This window comes from Theileria annulata, chromosome 3 (assembly GCF_000003225.4).
Source record: "Theileria annulata chromosome 3, complete sequence, *** SEQUENCING IN PROGRESS ***".
Lineage (NCBI taxonomy): Eukaryota > Apicomplexa > Aconoidasida > Piroplasmida > Theileriidae > Theileria > Theileria annulata.
The window spans coordinates 408,601-429,162 of NC_011100.1; the positions used below are offsets into that span (position 1 = coordinate 408,601).

At 33.8% G+C, this 20,562-nt stretch overlaps 9 protein-coding genes across 9 annotated transcripts, besides 5 other annotated features; 3 read left to right on the plus strand and 6 right to left on the minus strand.

The window, feature by feature from the left end:
* Positions 1-14: 14 nt before the first annotated feature.
* On the minus strand, positions 15-452 carry TA03325 (uncharacterized protein; the record flags this gene model as incomplete). Its single annotated transcript, XM_949805.1, has 1 exon — positions 15-452. One exon carries the CDS (start codon positions 450-452, stop codon positions 15-17), a length of 438 nt encoding a protein of 145 aa, XP_954898.1.
* Positions 453-1,195: 743 nt separating this feature from the next.
* TA03330 (DNA polymerase alpha, catalytic subunit, putative) lies at positions 1,196-5,858 on the minus strand (the record flags this gene model as incomplete). The annotated part of the gene is made up of 13 exons (XM_949806.1): positions 1,196-1,700; positions 1,807-1,928; positions 1,961-2,044; positions 2,166-2,425; positions 2,568-2,960; positions 3,100-3,205; positions 3,444-3,650; positions 3,737-3,940; positions 4,086-4,286; positions 4,421-4,636; positions 4,780-5,273; positions 5,317-5,473; positions 5,583-5,858. The coding sequence occupies 13 exons, from the start codon at positions 5,856-5,858 to the stop codon at positions 1,196-1,198; spliced, it is 3,225 nt and encodes a 1,074-aa protein (XP_954899.1).
* A 179-nt stretch (positions 5,859-6,037) lies between these two features.
* TA03335 (uncharacterized protein) lies at positions 6,038-9,462 on the minus strand (the record flags this gene model as incomplete). The annotated part of the gene is made up of 7 exons (XM_949807.1): positions 6,038-6,274; positions 6,426-6,523; positions 6,706-8,029; positions 8,128-8,215; positions 8,315-8,560; positions 8,611-8,713; positions 8,862-9,462. 7 exons carry the CDS (start codon positions 9,460-9,462, stop codon positions 6,038-6,040), a joined length of 2,697 nt encoding a protein of 898 aa, XP_954900.1.
* Positions 6,074-6,142: a sequence feature (1 probable transmembrane helix predicted for TA03335 by TMHMM2.0 at aa 865-887).
* Positions 9,463-9,646: 184 nt separating the features above from the next.
* TA03340 (thioredoxin-like protein, putative) lies at positions 9,647-11,317 on the plus strand (the record flags this gene model as incomplete). The annotated part of the gene is made up of 7 exons (XM_949808.1): positions 9,647-9,871; positions 9,956-10,092; positions 10,125-10,326; positions 10,447-10,728; positions 10,862-11,032; positions 11,062-11,115; positions 11,177-11,317. The coding sequence occupies 7 exons, from the start codon at positions 9,647-9,649 to the stop codon at positions 11,315-11,317; spliced, it is 1,212 nt and encodes a 403-aa protein (XP_954901.1).
* Positions 9,776-9,844: a sequence feature (1 probable transmembrane helix predicted for TA03340 by TMHMM2.0 at aa 44-66).
* A 73-nt stretch (positions 11,318-11,390) lies between the features above and the next one.
* Positions 11,391-13,339, minus strand: TA03345 (uncharacterized protein; the record flags this gene model as incomplete). Its single annotated transcript, XM_949809.1, has 6 exons — positions 11,391-11,772; positions 11,859-11,909; positions 11,987-12,240; positions 12,313-12,502; positions 12,592-12,765; positions 12,885-13,339. The coding sequence occupies 6 exons, from the start codon at positions 13,337-13,339 to the stop codon at positions 11,391-11,393; spliced, it is 1,506 nt and encodes a 501-aa protein (XP_954902.1).
* Positions 13,340-13,805: 466 nt separating this feature from the next.
* Positions 13,806-13,862: a sequence feature (Signal peptide predicted for TA03350 by SignalP 2.0 HMM (Signal peptide probability 0.830, signal anchor probability 0.121) with cleavage site probability 0.613 between residues 19 and 20).
* TA03350 (chaperonin CPN60, putative) lies at positions 13,806-16,373 on the plus strand (the record flags this gene model as incomplete). The annotated part of the gene is made up of 5 exons (XM_949810.1): positions 13,806-14,706; positions 14,841-15,040; positions 15,139-15,353; positions 15,450-15,802; positions 16,123-16,373. 5 exons carry the CDS (start codon positions 13,806-13,808, stop codon positions 16,371-16,373), a joined length of 1,920 nt encoding a protein of 639 aa, XP_954903.1.
* Positions 13,824-13,892: a sequence feature (1 probable transmembrane helix predicted for TA03350 by TMHMM2.0 at aa 7-29).
* A 132-nt stretch (positions 16,374-16,505) lies between the features above and the next one.
* TA03355 (uncharacterized protein) lies at positions 16,506-17,939 on the minus strand (the record flags this gene model as incomplete). Its single annotated transcript, XM_949811.1, has 1 exon — positions 16,506-17,939. One exon carries the CDS (start codon positions 17,937-17,939, stop codon positions 16,506-16,508), a length of 1,434 nt encoding a protein of 477 aa, XP_954904.1.
* Positions 17,940-18,163: 224 nt separating this feature from the next.
* Positions 18,164-19,130, minus strand: TA03360 (uncharacterized protein; the record flags this gene model as incomplete). The annotated part of the gene is made up of 2 exons (XM_949812.1): positions 18,164-18,597; positions 18,662-19,130. 2 exons carry the CDS (start codon positions 19,128-19,130, stop codon positions 18,164-18,166), a joined length of 903 nt encoding a protein of 300 aa, XP_954905.1.
* Positions 19,131-19,263: 133 nt separating this feature from the next.
* On the plus strand, positions 19,264-20,492 carry TA03365 (uncharacterized protein; the record flags this gene model as incomplete). The annotated part of the gene is made up of 3 exons (XM_949813.1): positions 19,264-19,679; positions 19,713-20,166; positions 20,220-20,492. 3 exons carry the CDS (start codon positions 19,264-19,266, stop codon positions 20,490-20,492), a joined length of 1,143 nt encoding a protein of 380 aa, XP_954906.1.
* Positions 20,086-20,154: a sequence feature (1 probable transmembrane helix predicted for TA03365 by TMHMM2.0 at aa 264-286).
* Positions 20,493-20,562: the final 70 nt, after the last annotated feature.

A 20,562-nucleotide genomic window follows, 5' to 3' on the forward strand; every position in this document is an offset into this window, starting at 1 on the left:
ATGTAGAGAAGGAATTAATTATTGAATGGGGAGAGGTGATGGAACAGTTTAGATAAATCGACGACGCTGTATGAATTTTTAAGTAGGAATGTTTTGACTTTGTTGCAGAGAATTTCCCTCTCTTTCTGGTAGTCCAATGTGTAGTAGCGCAGGAATGGGAGCGTTTCCATGATTCCTATGATGTGCTGTGCACATAGCCTTAGCGCTGACGATGGTTTCAACGAGCTTGCTTTCGTCACTTCTTCAATGACTTCATCAAACGTCCGGGCTTCTCCAAAAGGCTCATCATACAATATTGAAATTTTACCTTCGAAATCAATCACTACATTCACCAACGTCTCCGCCCGCGGTGTATTACTATTATTTACATTAGTTTGCGCTGTGTTATTAGTATCGTTTAGTGGATCCATTAATTTGCCTTCCAGCATATATACCAAATAGTCATAGTACATCTACACAACAATTATTAGTTTTATTCTATTGACTGTGTTTTATGTTTTTGAGTAATTTAACTTAATAACTGTAATTAATAATAGTATAATTGGGTACATAGACTTTATTCGATGTTAGGATGGTTTGCATAGAATCATTAGATTGGCAAGTCGGTTGTGGGCATTTATCGACATTTCCTACAATAAACCAAGTATTCGGGGAAAGAATGTATAAATAAGTAAGACTCAGCTAATAGTGAGGGTAACTAGTTGTATTCGTGTGTTACCTAGAGTTATGTTGAGCGTGGTAACATTACAGATATTACAAACTCGAATACAGAAGGTTGACTGTACTGCGATTTCATACAACAGACGGTCAATCCAGTTCCGCAGTATGTGCAATGGTATCCATTTCAAGCAGTGGTTACACTTGAAATACTAAAACACTTTACACCCCTAACTATATCTAACTGTAGAGTTATATATACTTAACTATGTTTGAAATTAATTTTCAAAAGTTGATAGGGATACAATATATACTATAATTAGTATTAACAATACTTTGAGGAAGAAACTGGGTAGAATTGAGCCATTACAGTGCTGACATGGTAATGTTGAATTTATTTCCACCTATATAATTTTTATCCAAAGTTGCCCAAACTATTTACTTAACTAATTTTAACTAGAAAACAGTTTGATGGGAAAATAATTCCAACAATGTGAAAGTTAAAAGAACTTAAAATAAATAACTGATGTAAATATGGTCAAATTACATCTCTATAATTCTCGTTTGATCTTTTGATTAATGATAAAACTTTAGATTCTTGTTCGAAATTATATTCCTGTGTAATCACTCTGCTCTGTTCGATTTGTAAACATCTAGAGAGTCTTTGTATATCTGTACCCTCAATTATGCTACACAAACGTAATATTGGTGGCAACAACTGCTGTTGCTTATAGTAACTTATGTCAACCTCCAACCCGTTCTCCGTAACTTCGTTGTAACTAAACGCTCTACTACTCAAACTACTACCCGTATTACCCGAACTAGATGTGTTTTCAGCACTATTATCGCTATTAGTGTGGAATTTAGAGGCTGATGATTTCGTGCATATAATATATGAAATTTCATGTCCTGTTGAATAATTTGCGTGCCCTTTTTCGTTTAACCTCAGGGCCACGGAAACGTGTGGTAAGTTTTGTACATCACTGTACTCTTTCGGGTTCTTTGTCAGTTGCTTCGTTATCAAGAATTTACTCAACTCTATCCTATATCATTTTCCAAAATTCTATTACACAAGACTAATTATTTGGCTAGCCTAGGTAGTGCTAATATTTCCTTTATTGATTAAATAACTAAGGCGTTAGATGATACGAATTGTTATTCAGTTGATCGTTGAGATTGATGAGGGTTGAGTGTATTTCCTGGACGATTCCGTCTACTCCGTTGTAATAATTTGAGTTTAAAATGATGTCGAGTAATTTGTTTCCAATTTCCTGTAACATTTACGATTATGGTGAAATATTACTTTCGTTAACAGTGACCAGTCACGGCGAATGAAATCCAACCCTTTTATCTCTCTAGCAAATTGACCAGTCTCATATTCTATCACCTATCACCATTATTATACCAACAGGAATGGTAAGATAATTTTAATAAAAATAATTCCAATATATATAATATACAAAAAAAGATTGTAAATAGTCTAAATAATGTGTAACTAATGTAAATACTTTGAGTGATGCGTATTTCTTTTTTTTGAGCAGCAATAGCCGTGTAAAAACTGCGTCGATACCAATTTCCAATTTCTTGTGTGATTTATTAATGAATGTCACTAGATTGTTTGCCAGTTGATTTGCTGCATTATAGTTTGCAAGGTTTCCGTCATCTCGGATGTTAGTGTTTATCATCAGGGAGTCTGTATCACCGTAAATAACCTGTAAATTAAACACATTTTCCACCTTCTCCTTCGTGCTTCTCAATAACTCACGGCCTATCCATAACATTTAAATGTTAATTAATGTTAAATTATGTGTAAATAATTGAAAATTTGTGCAAATTTATAAAGGTAAGTAAATCTTTAAAACCAAATCCCCAGAAGGGGATAGCCCGAATCACTCGTAGCTAAACAGTACCTAGTTTTGTAATGTATGAAGCGATATATTTGCAATGGAATCTTGAGAAATTGCTACCCAAACATCCATAAATGGAATTTGCGATAAGTTTCAGGGCCAATTGTCTTGTGGAAAGTTGAACTCGTCTGACCTCATTCTTCTCACCTTTGATGATATTTTTAATGTTGAGACGTAACTCAACTAGTCGTTTTAGGATTGACGGGAGCACTCCAACGTTGTCTTGGATAACAACGTTATCTTCGTCCTTTGCAACTGTTGTTGTAAAGCAGATGTTGTACTCCTGAATTATCGACGGGTACAACGAGTTGAAATCGAGCAACAAGATGAAGTTGTCGTACAAACCTGATATCGGCTCAAATACCAACCCTCCCTCATAACTCTTCATATCATCTACTACAACCATTTTATTAGTGCACTAACTATACTAATTATCTATTTAGCAAATTTTTGGCAAAAATAAAATAATTCTAGTCAGGGCTAGAAATATCTGTGTAAATAAGCCAGAAATATGTAAAAACTACTATAGAGGTACGTTGTTCTTTGAATTTGTTGAACACGTTGTCCAGAATGTATTTATTGCGATAGAATTCATGCATTAGTAGAAAATCAATCCTCTCAGACCTACACATCATTATACTCTGCCTGATACTTTATCTAATTAAACTTGGGTAAATTTACTAGAATAATTAAAAATAAATGACAAGAGTGATCACTCTACAATGAATAGCATAAATAAATAAAGAATTCTAGAAATTGTCTGGAAGCATAGCAGTACCTAGCACATTGTATACTTCTCGACCATGTATTCCCAGCTATTATCGTTAATTCTTTAGTCAAAGGTAAGATCTAAAATTTTGTAACTCAGTTGATTGTTACCTGTAGTTTAAAGAGAAGCTGTAGAATGTGTTTGGAAGCCAAGAGGTTTGAATGAACTAGTTTGAGCAGGTGTTTGATAGAGTCTTCTTTACTGAACAGGTTTTCTATTTCGCTCATACTAAACGCTGATCTGCTATATAGGTTCAAATCTCCAACACTCTTTATCTCCAAAATGTCATTCACACATGTTATCAAATTATAATTCTCCTAAACAATTTTTCATACCCCTTAAGGATATATATCTAAGGATCTAGAGTATGTTATTGTGGGTATAACAAGCCGGTATTCAGTACCTTTGAGGGATGTAACTCTTTAGTGAGTAACCTTGTATCGCAAAATAATCTCCCAAAAAGCATTGGGGAATTAGATTTCTTAACCAATTTGAGTCGTGAAAGTGAAATTCTGAGTGGGATATTAAGTAAATTACAGCGTTTCACGAGTAAATCTACACAGTTCTGGTGAATGTCATGTCCAATCACTATGTCTGGGTCAATTCCCTATACTTTATTATTTCCCCGTTAATTTTAATCATAATTAACTAAATATTATATAACCAAAATTCTATATAACTAAGTTCTTCTGGACTGATATAACTAGGTGATGTGAATAGGATAGCTGGAATCACTTGAAGTGATGCAGTACCTTAAGATAATTCATAAAATAAGCTAATAGTCCTCTTTCCTGCTCGAAAATTCTAAAATAATTCCTCTTTTCAAGAAAATGTTTGAGTTCTTTTGGCCATTGTAGATTCTGAGGTTTCCTTATTCCGATAAACTGGTGGTTATCCTTCATAACAGTTTCATCAATGTTATACTTGTTATAAACACAACTTATTATAAACACCTATAAAACATTACTCCCATAACTACACGTCTATATATGTGTATGTAACTCAAATAATAATTAGGGCTAAATCTGAGTAAATAGTAAAGCTACGTTCCTCGTTTGGATAGCGGGAATAACCAGCTGTTACTTACCTCTTGATGTGTTGGTGTATTGAAAAGTGTCTTGATTGAGATTGAAAGAATATTTAGTTTAGGTGTGAAGAGTTCTTCGTTGTTTTTAGTGTGCCAGAGCTGTACATTCTTGTGCGATTCAATTTCAACCTCGACCTTACAATAAGACAAACTATTCGCTGATTTCTGGTAATCACTTATTCTCAACCACGTAGGCCCCTTTATTCTTCTCTTCAACTATATCAGTATTATTACTGTTAATAAATATGTAAATGTTAAAGGGTGATAGTGTTAAGATAAGTAGGTAAATGATAAAAACAAGCTCCAGGAGCCGGTACAACTGCATAACTAATCTAGTCAAAAACACCGTAAAGAGATACCAGAAATAACTCCACTTGTGTGCTATTGTTATGGTAGACGTCTTCGTAATATTTGCCGCTTAAATGTTGTTTGTTTAAAGGTTGAAACTGGAACGGGTAACAAACTTTGATGTAAAATTGTTGCTTAGTTGGGCCGTAGGTAAGTAATGATCTCTTGACAAGTTTGTATTTGATTTTCTTAATGCCATAGTCCTTCCTTACGACTTCAAACTCGTTGAAAAAGTTCATCATAATTTGACGTTCGTAGAGCGGATCACTGCTGTTAATTACTCCTTCAGCTGCTGAATCAACGAGTTCTCCAAGCTCGTTAAACAGCAAATTCATTCTGGGCTTGAAAAACAATGTTCTGTACATGTTTTTGACTGTCACTAGACAACTTTCGGTCTCAGTCCCACTACTCCGCATTCGGCCAAATAGGTGCAGATATCCTCCATCCTCACATAAATCCAATAAATAAAACGCCAAATCCTCAGTCAAAGTCAATGAATCAGGTTCTAATAAATATGAAACAGCTATTTCACATGGGTTTTATATAACTATATAGCAGTGTGTTTCTGTAATTGGTTTTATAAAGTTGCATACGGCTGCTTTGGGGTTGGGATTGTCCAGAATCCACGATTACATCTTCATCCAGTTCAACTTCTCTAAAGCTTTCCAATAACGTGGAATCTATCTTAGGTTCCTCCACCAATTCCTATACTCAATCATATCCAATATAGCTACTAAATTCTTAAACAATTATAAATTTTGTTTACAACAAATTTCTCAAATGACCATATAAGTAGATAATAATAAAAATATACTTCTGTTTGATGGATGAGGGCTATTCCTGGCTGATATGCTTTGAATAGATTTTCTGGTAATTGAGCCTCAGCTGATGCTTGCATTAGCGCTTGTGAGAGGTAACTTGGTTGGGTGTACATTTGTTGTGTTACAAACTGATTCTGAATAATATTTGACCCTAAATCAGTAGTATCATTATCAAGTTCCTCTTCAAACTTTGTCAGACGTTCCAACATCGCTTTATCTGTTTCTGTGGCCTTTGGTTGATGGTATGAGAGACTGTCTTGAACGGCCATCTCGATAAAGTGTTGTTGGATCGACTTCCCGTGTGGTACTCCCTTCGAAGTTTTCCTCTCCAATTGTTCCACATGTTCTTCTAATAAATCCAAATCCTCCTCATCGTCGCTGTAATCTGCACAACATACAAACCTAGCTATACTATACTAACTATCAAGAGCATATCAAAGAAATGGAACTAAAATTTTTTAGTTAGTTTATATCTCTGCCATCGATAAATAAGAATGAAAATTATGTAACTAGAGTAATAAATGTGTAAAAGAGCTTGATGAATGTGTAAAATAGTGGCACGAATTGGTTGTAGTGATCCATTACCTGGTCCTTCGATGAAATCTTCAAGTTTTCTTTTTCTGTTCCTCTCGTTAAATTCTTCCTCGGTTATGATTTCATAAATCTGATCGTTTTCATCTTCCACCTACAGCGTCACCATCAGAATTCTAACACCAACTATATACTTACATAAATATTATCTAAGTTGGTTGATTTATGGAAAAATAATCCAAATTTTGGTAAAAATAAATAAAGTATAATTATGGATGAAAATGTGTAAATGGAAGAATTGATACTTGGTATTCATCGATTAGGTTCCCCTTTCCTTCTCTTTGGTTTCTTAATTTCGAAAGTGCCGATTCTATCACATTTTTCTTATTTTTTACCATATCATCTATTATACAGTTTTATTCTACTATTTATCATTCTCATATTGCACTATAACACTATCGTCAAACAATTGTCAATGTTGTACTAACACATATTAATTTTAATGGTATTATAATAACATATAATTTTATCTTGAGTAGAATTAATTGATTTCTCGTTTATTGAATATTACAAATGTGATATAACCGTCTGAGGAAGATGTAGCGCAGATGCATCCGTCTGGAGACCAGGAGATATCTGTGATTGGGCAGAGGTGTAGATTTTTTAGCACTGCAATTGGTCCTGACTTTTCATTTGTGTCATAAAAACACAGCGATCCGTCAATTGTCCCTGCTGCAAATACATATCTTGGTATACTCAATTCTTCTTCTATATCCGTATCATATTCCTCCTCCAGCTCCATTCCACTTTTCTCATTCAAATTATTGCTTTCATTTGTTTTATTTGTATGTTTATGTTTATTCGATTTATGTTTAACCAGTTTATGTTTCGGTTTTACTATTTCATTATTATAAATTGGTATTATACTCTTTCTTACTTTTCTCAAATTATATCTTTTATCTATTATGTCATCTGTATGGTCAACTACATCAACTGTATTATCATCGGTTCTATTGTCAACCGTATTAGCATTGGCTCCATTTTCAACTGTATTTTCACAAGTATTATCAGTATTGAAAATTTCTGAAGAAAACTCCTCAAGGTTACTTTTGTAATCAATATCATCATCATTAGTAGTAGTAGTATATTGGTGATTTTGCATTAGCTGGTTTCCTTCACCAGTCACTTGATCTTCGGTATTTGTATTCACTCCAATTTCTAATTCCATTAATTCATCACCGTACTCATTTACACTATTAGTCGTATCATCGTTGTTAACCGGGTCGTTGTCGTAGGGCATTAATTCTGTAAGTTCTGTTGAATTTGTCGACTGACTATTATCACAAATTATTTCCTCAACCTCTTCCGCATTCACAATATTATCCCCAGTATCAGCAACATTGGTTGTATCATCAGGGTTATCAGCACTGTCGGCTGCAGCACTTGTGGTATTATTGTTTAAAGTGAAGAAAGAGTCGATTTTTGTGAAATTTAGCACGGAGGATTTTTCTTGCTTCTCCAACTTTCTCTTAATAGGCTTTAACTTGTTCTTTGCGGAGTTCATGAGTAGGTTGAAGAAGTTTTGTCTCTTCTTATCAATGTTTGAGAAGTTGATTGGACAGAATTTCACAACCACAAAGGGTCCTGTGGGTGACTGGTGGGTTAGCATTGGAATCCCAAAATTTAACAGCTTCCTGTGGAAAATGTACAAAGTGTAGGAAGTGGTTTGTGGGCCTTCAGAGGGGTTATCTTCTAAAGTGTTACGTTCATGTCTGATCCCTGCTGGAGTTACTAGAAGACGACCATCAGGAGACCAATCAAGCCTTCTAAAGAACGTCTTCAACTCTTCTGACATAAACACATAGCGGCCATACTTCCTCAGTTCCAAGTTATTCTCCAATTCACTCACCTATACATTTTCAACACGCCGAAGAGGTTAGCTAATACTATATCTAACACTAATATCTACAAGAGTTAAATGATATTTATTGATAAATAATGTGATACTGGGATGAGATCGCCTCGATCTCTTGCAGCTTTAAGTACTAATACATTCTTCCATCCTTTTTGATTTCTTCTTTTCCACACTCTTAGTCTACGAATCATTATTATTATTGTTTTAATTATTTAACTATAGAATAGTGACTATAATATATAGTGTGAATAAGGTGTCCTCAATGGACCGCTATGATACGATTGATCAGATCCCATGGAAGCTAAGAGTTCATTTTTCGGATCGATCGAGACTCCTTGAGCGAAGTTTGAGTGTCCGTCAAAGTATCTAATTTTGCCTGGACCCTCAATTTGAGTGTCAACCAGAGACACATGGCCGTCCTCTGTAGATACCGATAATACTTTGTCATCAGGACACCAACTTATTGTATTCACCACATTCGATAATCTATACAATATTATCAGTACTAGTTTATTGATTTTATAACTGAGTATTAGTTTTAAAATGTATTATAGGTTCAGTATAAAATGGTTAACCTGAAATAATGCGTTTTGGCCCAGTATTCTTCATAATCGTATTGCGTATCTTCATTGAGGTTATTCGGTTTGTTACTCTTCATCCATAGAAATATACAACGATCTATAATCAAATGTATCCACGTTAGAGTTTAATACTATTTAAAGGTACACATAATTAACTAAAATACACTTAATCAATACTACATTAGATATAAATAAATGGAAATAGTGAAAGTCAGTAAATAACTGATAAAATTTTAGGAACAAACCTTCACCGCCAGAAGCTAAAATATTGCCGGAATTTGACCATCTGACAGAATTGACCTCGCCAATGTGCCCTACCAAACGAGCTAAAATCTTAATGGAAAGAGGCTGTTCAAAGTCAGCCTTCTCGCCTGAGCCCTCGACGCTCTTCACGTAACGAGTATACTGAGGAGCGTCGTCGTGGATAGTTATTTGCCATATGTGAACAAACTCATCCGCTCCTCCTGTCGCTAATCTTAATACTATTACATTATCCGTGTTATTACTTGTATCAGTACTATTGGTTTTAACAGTTGTATTATTTACATTATTTTCTGAACTACTAGTTGCATTGTTATTAGTTGCGTTGGTGTCATTATTTACATGATTTTCAACATTAGGTACGCCACTGGTATTGTTGTTTATATTGTCGATATTATGATTTATGTTACTTGTATTATTAGGTAAGTGAGTATCGTTGTGAGTATTATTTTTAGGGTTTTCTGTGATGGTTTGCGCGTTATTACTTGAATGTGTAACGGGTTGGAAATGTATGGAATAAATACGATCACAACGTTTATTATCCTTGCTATGCCATAGTATTTGAGGTAAAAATACTTTAGGCATTATTAAATAAATAATTTAATTTATCTTAATTGATAACCATGTGGAAAATGATTTTTACCATACCTTTGTTTCTACACATTTTAGTTGGGCTCATTTATGATTCTACAATATGCCATTTTGTTCTCCACCAACGCTTTTATTCTGTAAAATATTCGTTCGCTATAAATCCTATATTCTGTAAAATATGTATAGAAATGTTATTAATAATTTGAAAACAATTAAACTAAATTACAATCTGAATAATTTAAATAATGTGAGAAATGTAAGAAATTTTGTAACTAATGTTAGAATTGGCAATCTGCCAAATAATAAGATTCTATTAAAGTTTGTCAAGGTTGGATTCGTATCTGCTCTCTTCGGGTCCGCCGGATATATCGGATACAATTTATCTTCTATCCCTCTTAATCATGTATTGGCTTCATTTCTATAATAGTTCAGTTATTTTTAGTTAACACTTATAGTTAGAGTGTAACTTTGGTCAAATTTTCTACAGATAGATGAGGAAACGTTCGATGGTAAGGATGATTTGGTGGTTGTAATCTTGGAAAATAAGACGAAATATTCAAAGCAGGAAATTGAACGTTTAAAATCAGTGCTTCCTAAGAATATAAGTCTCTTTTATACCATAAAGTAACTTTCAACTTTGCTGATTTATTATTTAGAAAGTCAAACACCGGAATGAGTGTAATGTTATATAAGGGAATGAGGAAGAAGTACTACCAGACACTGAATTTATTGGATGACAAGGTTCTTAAAGAATTCTCTTCAGAAGTAAACCTCTTTTTCCAGCCACAATCTGAAGAGATTCATACTTTCCATGATTCCATACCGCAATTCGTTACTTACAACTCATTCAACAAAGATGTATTTCGTTAATATTCATACTAATTAGTTAGGTCAACCTTATGTATCTATTTTATTTTTGTGTTTTTTGGAATTGTTTTTTCATTTATAGTTAATATTAGCGTTATGAAATTTCTATAGGTGATTGAGGAGTCGAAAAAGGCGCCGATATTGTTACAATTATTTGAAGAGAATTGTTTCCTTTGTTTTTTAATACGTCCGTTTATAAATTCAGTGAACAAACTCCTGATATCAACTAATAATCCTTTACGAATTAAACGCCTGAATATTGAGTTGAATGACTTTCCCAAAGGCTGCCCAATCACTAGAGCCACTCCAACATTTGTTTATTATGATAAAGGTTCTAATGGCGTTAAATGGGATGAGTTTAAACCTAAAGATTTCTCAGAAAAACTTTTTAAGGTATGTTTTGGTGCCCTTCCTATTCAATACTTACTTATTCTTTCCCTGGGTCCCAGTTATATACATAACTAGGCTCCAACTTTTGTTTTCTCAAAATGAACTTTCAGTTAAATAGAACTCATATAATATTTAGACAACTGTGATGGATGAAAACAGTAAAAAGTATATAGAGGAGTTGGCAGAGAAGATCCCAGAACGTTTTATGTTATTTGGGAAACTGGCCCTTTGGTTGTCTGAATCGCAAAAAATGCAAGAGCTGATCTTCAAATCACAGTCAAACGACTTCGAATTGACCAGCGATGAAGTAATTTTTTAAACCTTTAGTTTTTTTAGGATTTGTACAATAAATCAATTAGCCTCCTCATGGAAATTGTAATATTAGTAGTAGTTATTCCATTTTTCACTTAGTTATCCATTAGTTCACTATTTAATTATATATTTTCATTAGGATATGAAGAGGATCGATGATTTGGAAGAGAATCTGGAGAATTTGAAGGTTGAAATTGACTCTGCTGAAAAAGATTGCCTTGCAATCGCACAAATCATGGCACTAGATATCATTAAATCAGAAACTAATCTCGTTTCATGATTTATCCATACACCTCTAATATATTTATTAACTTAATAATAATAACTAAAATAAATGTAAACTAGATATTAGATTAAAGTAATAGTTGTATTAATTTTTGAAGATTGAGTTGGAAGTGTTGCGATTGGAACTCGAGAGGAGATTGTGAGTTTTCTAGACAAACAGTTTTTAAAGGTTGCTTTAGCTTTATTAGGTCATTTGCTCGCTTAAATTCGGTGTATATTGACTGCCACATTTTGATTGTGAAGGGGTTGACGTTTTTCTTGCTCAGTGGGCACTTGACAATCAACGACCCGTTCACGTTCTCAGTCACTTCATTGGTGTACAAATCAATTGTACTGCACTTCTTCCCGCCGTTAAAGCGTTCCTGTGCGTAAAATTCAAAGAACCCAAACAACAATTCCACCACATCGTCTTCGTTCTTACCAATGTAATCACATTTCATCTTTATATCACTAAGGATTGATGAGTTTATGGGATATACAAATAAAGTTGGTGCATAGGTTTATATAATAAGTTTATGGAATAAATTGTAAAGTACCTGGGATCAGTTAAAAAGTGATATTCAATTTCATCATTTATCTCAATATCCCTACAACATGCTTAACCCTGAGTGTATATATCTACTCTAACATATCATATAATAATAGTATGTGGGTAATTAGGAACTTGAATGGAGGAATAATGGGCGGTGTGGTATTTTGTAGAAAATAAAATAGCTGAAGTATGAGTGTGTATGAGGACATGGTGCCCTGTGCGCGGTTATTGATTTTTCTGGAGGTTGCCCAGTATTTTATGAAGCGTCCAAGTAGAACTACTCGTTCGTCTAGTTTACACATGGTCTTCACGTATTCCGAGTTCGACAGAGCTATGGTGTTGTTTATACTTATGTCACATATACTATTCTCCTCCATGTCAAACAACTATATCAACGTTATACTAATAATGTTGTATAAATTTAGGTGATTGAATAACTGTAAGTAAAAGTAAGGAACCTTGACGATGGGAACTCTGGCTGAGATGATAGAGATTTTCGAAATTATGTCACTATTAGACAAACAAGACTTTATCTGAACCAGTAATTGATTTGCGGACAAGCTTACCAAGTTAAGCTTTGAGAGCATATACCTTTTAGAATCGCAATTTGGTATCACCAAACACATATCTATATCACTCCCTCTAGTCCTAAATAACAGTTTAGTATTATCAAACTCTCAACTATATTCTAAGACTATAAATTAATTCCCTAGAAATATAGTTAAATAACGCATTACCATAAACCGTTGTCGCAAGAACCAAAAGTATGTAAAGTGCCATTAATTGATGACTCGATTAAAGGTTTTAGATGATCCATTAAACTCCGTTTCTTCTCAAATTGGTCGGCAGTTGGACATAAAACCTCGTTATCCAACAGCTTCCAATCCCATCTCCATTCACTCATATATAAGCTACACCATATTTACATTCAGATACACACTTAACTAGTTTTTAAAATATCTAAACTAGTGAGATTAATTATAATCACTAAATTGTAATCAATAGTTAGTGGTGGTAGATAGTAAAATACTCGTTAGAAAGAGGGTTAGAATGATTTGTATCATGATTCCAAACATGTAACGAGTGATCATGGCATAATTTATCAAACAATGATAACTCGCTCTTATTCATTAATCCTAAACAAAATTTTTCATCAATTTGAGAGAAATTAGGTGATAAATTTTCTGTATTACCTCTTGAATTCCATAAGTCTAGAATAAGTGAAATAATGTGAGAGGTGTTTACTAAACCGGCGTACTGGCAGTTGTGGAGAACTGTGTAAAGTAGTCTAAGCTTGTTGGTGAGAGAAACTTTGTTGTTCTTGGAGTAGTTCAACTCGATCAGGAGATCAATTATTTTATTTTTATTGCCAAATTCTATTCCGTTGCCAACTTTATCCGTGTTTACAGCAGTGACATGGTTGCGATAAGATACATTATACAGTTTATTAAAATAACGTAAACTTTTAAAACAAGTTCTTAACATAATTTTAAAGAGAAAATAGTGGATTGAGTTGATATTGTAAAAAATAAGTTTTTAAATCATTTTTCGAAAATTTTCTAAAATAAATAAATCTTTTTTTAAAAAAAATAAATCACTCAAATCCAAGCCAAACTTATTAACATAATAATAAAATAATATACAAATAAATAAATAATAATAATGGTAGTAATAATAATAGTGTTGGTGGTGTGATTAATTACTTTTTTTGATGGAATCTGAAGTAATTGTATGAAAATACTTTGTAAACAGTAATAATAATGTATATGTGTAGAGAAATGGTTATGGAATCTTTTTAGAATCTTACCCATGGGGTTTCTAACACATTTCCGTATTCACATTCTTTACTTAGATTCCATTAATTATATAATCTTGTATGTTGTAAAATAAATATTGTGATAATTTCCAAACACCTCTGCCAACTTATCATGATAATAGTAATAAAATATCTATGTTGTGTAGGATGAAATTTTTTTTATTTTTTTACTTTCTGAATTCTATTTACTCCATTTCCACCCTCGGTGTTTTCTACAGACACTCTGAAATTCTAATTCCTAAACTTTCCAACTATTCCTTCGCGCCCTTTAAACTTTTCCAAAATAAAAATAATCGAGCCTTTTCATTCATTAATAATGCCCCTAATAGTTTCTCCAACTCCACTAAGCTAGCAGAGTTAGTTGACTCAGCTAAATCATCCCAAGCCCTAAATTATAGAAAAAATCATAATGTCTATTCAAAGGCCAAGGAAATAGTATTGAGCGATGAGTGCCGAAATAGTTTGTTGAATGGAATTCTCCAAGTCGCAGACACAGTGCGTGTTACGTTGGGACCCAGGGGGAGAAACATATTGCTGGAAAAGGAGTTCGGGACACCTATAATAGTCAACGATGGTGTCACAATTGCACGCAACATTGAGTTGAGCGACCGGAAGATGAACGCCGGCGCTAAGCTGATTCAGGAGATTGCAAGTAGTTCAGATGATAGGGCTGGTGACGGAACGACCTCCACTGCGATTCTGGCAGCGGAAATAGCCTCTAAGGGAGTACAGTACGTAAACGAGGGCCACAACTCAATCCCCCTCCAAAAGGGTATTCAGAAAGCTGGAAAGCTTATCATTGAGGAGATTAAAAAGCTGAGTAAGCCAGTGTCTGGCTATAACGACCTGCTAAACGTTGCCACAGTTGCAACAAGTGGCAATGTCGTGATGGGACAGGTCATAGCTAAAGCTTTTGACAAATTGGGTGGGAACGCAGCTGTAGTTTTAGAGGATAATCCCGCACTTGAAGATGAATTGGATTTCACTGAAGGTTACACTTTCGATCGTGGCTTTGCAAATCCATACTTTTTACTAGGTACTTTAAGTTAATTAGTCTTTCAGGACAACAATTTATACAAATATTCTATTTTTTCCAAATTTACAATTTGGTTATTAAATTTGTTAAATTTACCTAAACTATATTATTTCGATTGTTGTAATATGTTATAGGGGAGGAGAAGGAGAGTATAGAATGGACGAACCCGCAAATACTTGTTTATGACGGGAAGATTGAGAACGCGCAGAGTATTTTAAACATCTTGGAATACGCAGCAAAGAATAAGCTCAACCTCCTAATTATCGCTGAAGATTACGGTACTGATGCCATGCAAACATTCATCATAAATAAAATGCGCGGAATGCTCAAAATCGTACTCCACATTCTTACTTTATTAGATAGCTAGCATTTTTTACAAACTAACATTAGTTTTCATACTTTAGAAGTATGTGTGTTAACATAGTTGTGTAGGTAGCTGTGAAGGCTCCAAGTTTTGGTGAGAGGAGGAAAGATTATTTGCAGGACATTGCAGTCGCCACCGGCGCAACATTCGTGTCCAGTGACGTTGGAGTGGATTTGAATGACATAACTCCGGCCATGCTTGGTAATGCCAAGAATGTAGTCATTAAGAAGGACAGGACCTCAATTGTTACTAATACTGAGGTTTTACCACAAATTAAGACCAGGTATCCGTTACGTATTATTTAATTAAATAGTCCCTTAGGGACACTTGATTAGTCTGATACACTATTATTTCAATGCATTATGATTGTAATATGTAGGATAAACAATTTGATCCGCGAGAAGGAGATGTGTACAAGCAACTTTGATAAGACGAAGTTGTCGGAAAGAATAGCAGCCCTGAGTGGAGGTATTGCGAGAATTCGGATAGGAGCAGCCACTGAAACCGAGCTGAAGGAGAAACGGCTGCGCTATGAAGACGCAATCAACGCAGTGAGAGCCGCAATGGAAACAGGTTACGTGCCAGGCGGCGGAGTTACATACCTACAAATGCAAAACCAAGACTTTACCAACAAACTTATGGATTACATCAAAAATACTGTGGATAAGGAACAAAGTGAACTAACTCCTGTTGAAACCACATCTGATGAAGGAAACACCTCAGTCCCACCAGGTACGATTAGTTATATGTATAAGATTATTAATATTCGTTTATCTATAATATTATGTGCTTATTATTGAATGTTTAGAATTCGACAAGTTGGATAGTCAGGAGGAGATGGAGAGTGAAATAGAGTTACAGCAAGCTGGAGCCAAGATCGTTTTGGATTCAATGTCAATTATAACTAAACAAATTGCCAATAACGCAGGTACTGAGGCTGTTTGGACTAAACCAGTTAATCCCTTCCTGGGGACTTGGCTTATCCTTAAATTAGCTAATTATATACTATACTATTAGTTAAAACGTAACCTGGTTAAATATAAAATGTTTAGGAGTTGACGGCCAAAAGGTTGTGGAACGAATACTGAAGAGTGGAAAACCATTTGGTTACGGATGGAACGCTAAGACGAACACCTATGGTGACATGATAAAGCAAGGAGTGATTGACCCGAGCAAGGTGATAATGTCGGCAGTAGAACACAGCACCTCAGTTGCGGGACTGCTCCTAACCACGGAGGGAATGATGGTTGAAAAGCAGGAAAACAAAACAACCGATGATGAAACCCCAACCAATAATTTTTAACCAATGTAGTTAATGCTATTACTACTTAATACACACCAAACATTTTTTTATACAAAGTAGTTGTTATTAGCTTAATTAATTAGGTTTAAATAGCGTAAAATAATAAAATAATATAAAGTGGAGACTAATAAATTAATTTGAGTGCATTAGTGAGTGGATTTGCTCGTAATTGAAGTATAGCTGTAGTAAACAGTTCTTTTGGTTAATTAGGAGTTTAAAGTAGTTGAAAGGCTCATTTATTAGTAAAAATGAGCTATATTTCACCTTCTCCAAGTGTATCAGTTTCAAACCCAAGTTATTACCTTTATGGTCACAGACTATTAGGTATAGCAGTATCATATTGTGAAGTCCAATACTTACCACGAAGTAACACACCTCGTTACACATACAAATGTTGTTGGTAGTTTTTAAAGGGTTTAAATCAGAATTGAAGAACTCAGGTGAGTAAACGACTGTAAAATTTAAGTCCAGCAAGTTAGAGTTACATACAAATATCTCATCAAACTGTACCTTTTCCTCTAGAATCTCGGAATCAATCCTTGCAGGAGTCAACTTATTATACAAATCCACCAACGATGTAATGTATACGTAACCCAAATTTGTACTCAATATAAGAAATTGCTGTAATGAATTTACACACTTACCAAATCCCATCAAAGAATTATTGGTTGCAACTACATTTAACCTGTTATCAGTGTTTTCTATATTACTATTATCGTCATTTATGTCTAAATTGTATAATGAATATTGATTATATTGTTTGTTTGTTAGAATAATATTGGTAATTGAACCTTGAACTCTGGTGTTAAATGACTTAATGAGTTGAAATTTCAAGTCCAATCCAAGTAAAAAGAGCTCAAACGTTACTCTGTTTAAGTCTCGATATACTACACATAAATAATCACAAATTAGACTATAATTATCATAACACTCTTTGACACTAGATTCAGTATCGGAAATTTTATTGGATTCTATAGGCGGAGGAAACTGAATTATAAGGAGATCAAAGACTTTTTTCGTTAAATTGAGGCCGAAAACCTTCATTTTATTCATTAATCTAACATAGTAAATTACTTCTTTTAGTGAGTTTCTGGTACTTTCCAGTTGTACAAGTAGGATCGAGGTGTACTTTGAGGAGTAAACTGACTTCCAAATTCTCTGCACAAAGTTCTTTTTATTAAATTTTAGTTCCTCTTCTAGTGGAAATGGGAACAGGTACCAAATTAGCTTTTTAACTGGAAGTTCAAATTTATGGACGAAAAGGTAGTCAAATAGCTCAAAATTCTCGATTTCATAAAAAAACAAATAAACCGAACCATCTGCACAGCCTATTGCAACTATATTTGGTAGCCTTGGATGACATTCCATATACACTATCTTGCTTTTCAACTTACTTTTATACTTTGTTACCATATTAGCATTGATAACGGTATCCAAAGTGTTGTTAGTGTTAGAATATTGTACAGGTGTGCCATAGGAATCAACGATTGCGATAAGATTGTCGGAAGAAGTGAGAAGGAAGTTAGGTTGAAGATGAGAATTAGTAATTTTACCAAATTCCATCATTATTCTTCATGTTAATCCAATTTTAAGAGCAGATTTACCCTCATTCTCTAGTAATATTGACGAAATTAAATGTTTCAAGATAAATTATTAATCTTAAATTACAGTTTTAATAATTTAAACTTTAAAAAATATTTCTAGTTTTAAAATATCAAAAAATTAATAAATATTTAAAATATTGAAAAATTAAAATAAAAGTTTGAGAAATTAAAATAATGAAAATTGTGTTATTTGTATTTGGATTTGGAATCTAGGTATTTGATGAATTGTAACTTCTTCTTCTTAGATTCTAGAGAGTTTGGCACTGAAATGGTGGAGGCAGTTTTGACCGAACCTTTAGAGAAGATGTCGTCGTTACCAACTAGTCTCTTGAAGTGGGACCTAAGCTTTTTAGACTCTGTTATAAAAGTTATTTTTTTACTTTCTTCCAAGTCTTCAGTAGTTGGTCTAAGCAGAGGTAATGAGAAATTAGTGTGTGTTTCCTTTTCCATCAACTTTTTTTGGGTCCTAAACTTCCTTCTAAGAGCGCAATTGGCCAAATAAGAATCTTTACTTCTAGATTCGCTCAAGTCTTCCAAATATTCAATTTGTTTCCTATCGTCAATTATTTCATTGGTTTCAGCCCGAACATCCTGACTAACCTCCTTACCTACCTCTTTATCTATATTATTCACATTAATTAAGTATAAATAAAATATAAATTAACTAAGGTTATATTTTAATACCTATAATGGACTGTGTTTCTTCAGCTCTTTTCTCTAAAATGTATAGAGCATTATCTCTCATTTCATTATCTTTGCCAACGGTAATCACATCGTCCCGAGACTCATCTCTAAGTTCAATCTTCTTCCGAACACCTTCTTTGCAAATGTAATCGGTATGTTCTGGGTCCGTTTGTATTACAATTGGTCTGAAACACTTGAAACAGGCCATCTTAAAGGCGTAAATGTCAGTAGTATAGTACTTTCCAACACACTTCTTCTCAGCGTCAAATCTGACACCCTTTGCGATATAGGCGCCGCAATCCAAACAAATAACCTTAAAAGGCATCTCAAACCGGATGATAGGTCCCCTTCTCTCATCACGGCCATCTCTACGATTACCAACTCGGCGCTTTTTAAACCGTTTACCAGCATCTTCCTGATCTGGCGGAAAGTAAAAATTATCCGCTCTTGCGGCCTTTAAAGTACTCATTTCAACACTTTTCTACTATATATTCCACATATTCTACTATTTTACATATTTTACAAACATATATATAATGAATACTAAGTTTGTAGTGAAAAAAATTGTGTTGTTATAGAAACATTTTATAATTTTTTAAGAAATGAAGTTTTTAATAGAAAATTTTGAAATCTTAATTAAACTGAATAGGTTTTCAACTCATAGATTTTTCAGCTCTCTCAGCTCAACTAATGCTGTCAATAAACCTGAGGATAATAAGGTGTTAAGATCAGTTTCGGGCAAATTAAGCTTGGTTTCCGAAGATTCCAATGGAAATCCTTTCACTGATATTCTACATAACTCCTTACCATTGCAAAATACAACCAATCATAATATTTTACCCAAAAACTCCTCTACTCCTTCTCAAACTGATCTTCAAAATTGTGATATTGACTCTTATAAACTAGATAAAAACAGCAATTCTCAACCTGTTCCATTGGAGGAGACTATAGATATAGAAACTTTTAAGGATTATCTATTAATACCGCCTATTGGTATAAAAAGTTACTTTAGCTTAAGGTACTTTCAGTTTCATTAAATATTAACTTTTAGGCCTGAAAAGCTTCATTTTGGAACTCATATACTATTTAAGGAATATGTTCCCGGGTCACTTCTGGCTCACAATTACCCCCTAAAAACGCTCCCTCTCAGCTATTCCAGGCGCATTAACCCTGATATATATGTTAACACTTATAGTGCTGATGAGAGGAACTTTGCTCTTGTAGGCGGCCAAAGAATAAGGTTGAGTTTAAATCCGGGTCTCAAAGTACAAAATTCCTACCCTTTACTTCATAAAGTTTCCGGTAACACTACTCTGTTATTCACCTTTTCCGGTGATTTACCCAATTCGCAATATAAATCTATACAAAGTTGGTTCACTCAATTAAATCTCAATAATAAAAATGTTAAAATTATAACGGTATTTTATTATTCACTAACTATTAATTATAATTTATTAATTATATTTTCTGTCGTTACTAGTTTACATATTTTAAAAACTACTAAGGTATATAATACCCCTTCATAGTAATAATTATATTTTTGCATAATAATATTTAGTTGTTGAATTCGAGACAAAATGTGTTAATGTCTCGAGTCTATAAGAGGTATTTGGAGACTGTTGCTAGGATAATAGTTGAGGAGAGCACGTTCATGTCAGTGGTTGGGAAGTTGAACAGTGAATCTGTGATAAGTTTGCACCAGTACAGGCCTCAGCTCCCATCAGTAGTTTTAATTGACTCGAAGGGATATATTCGATGGCATTGTGTTGGGTTGCCAACAAACGAAGCCATTGCTATACTCCTCAACTCAATTCAAGATTTAACTAAATAATCTTTTTCTCCTCTATTCACACTAATTACTTTAGTTAATTCTATTATCACCCATTAAAGCTTAATAATTA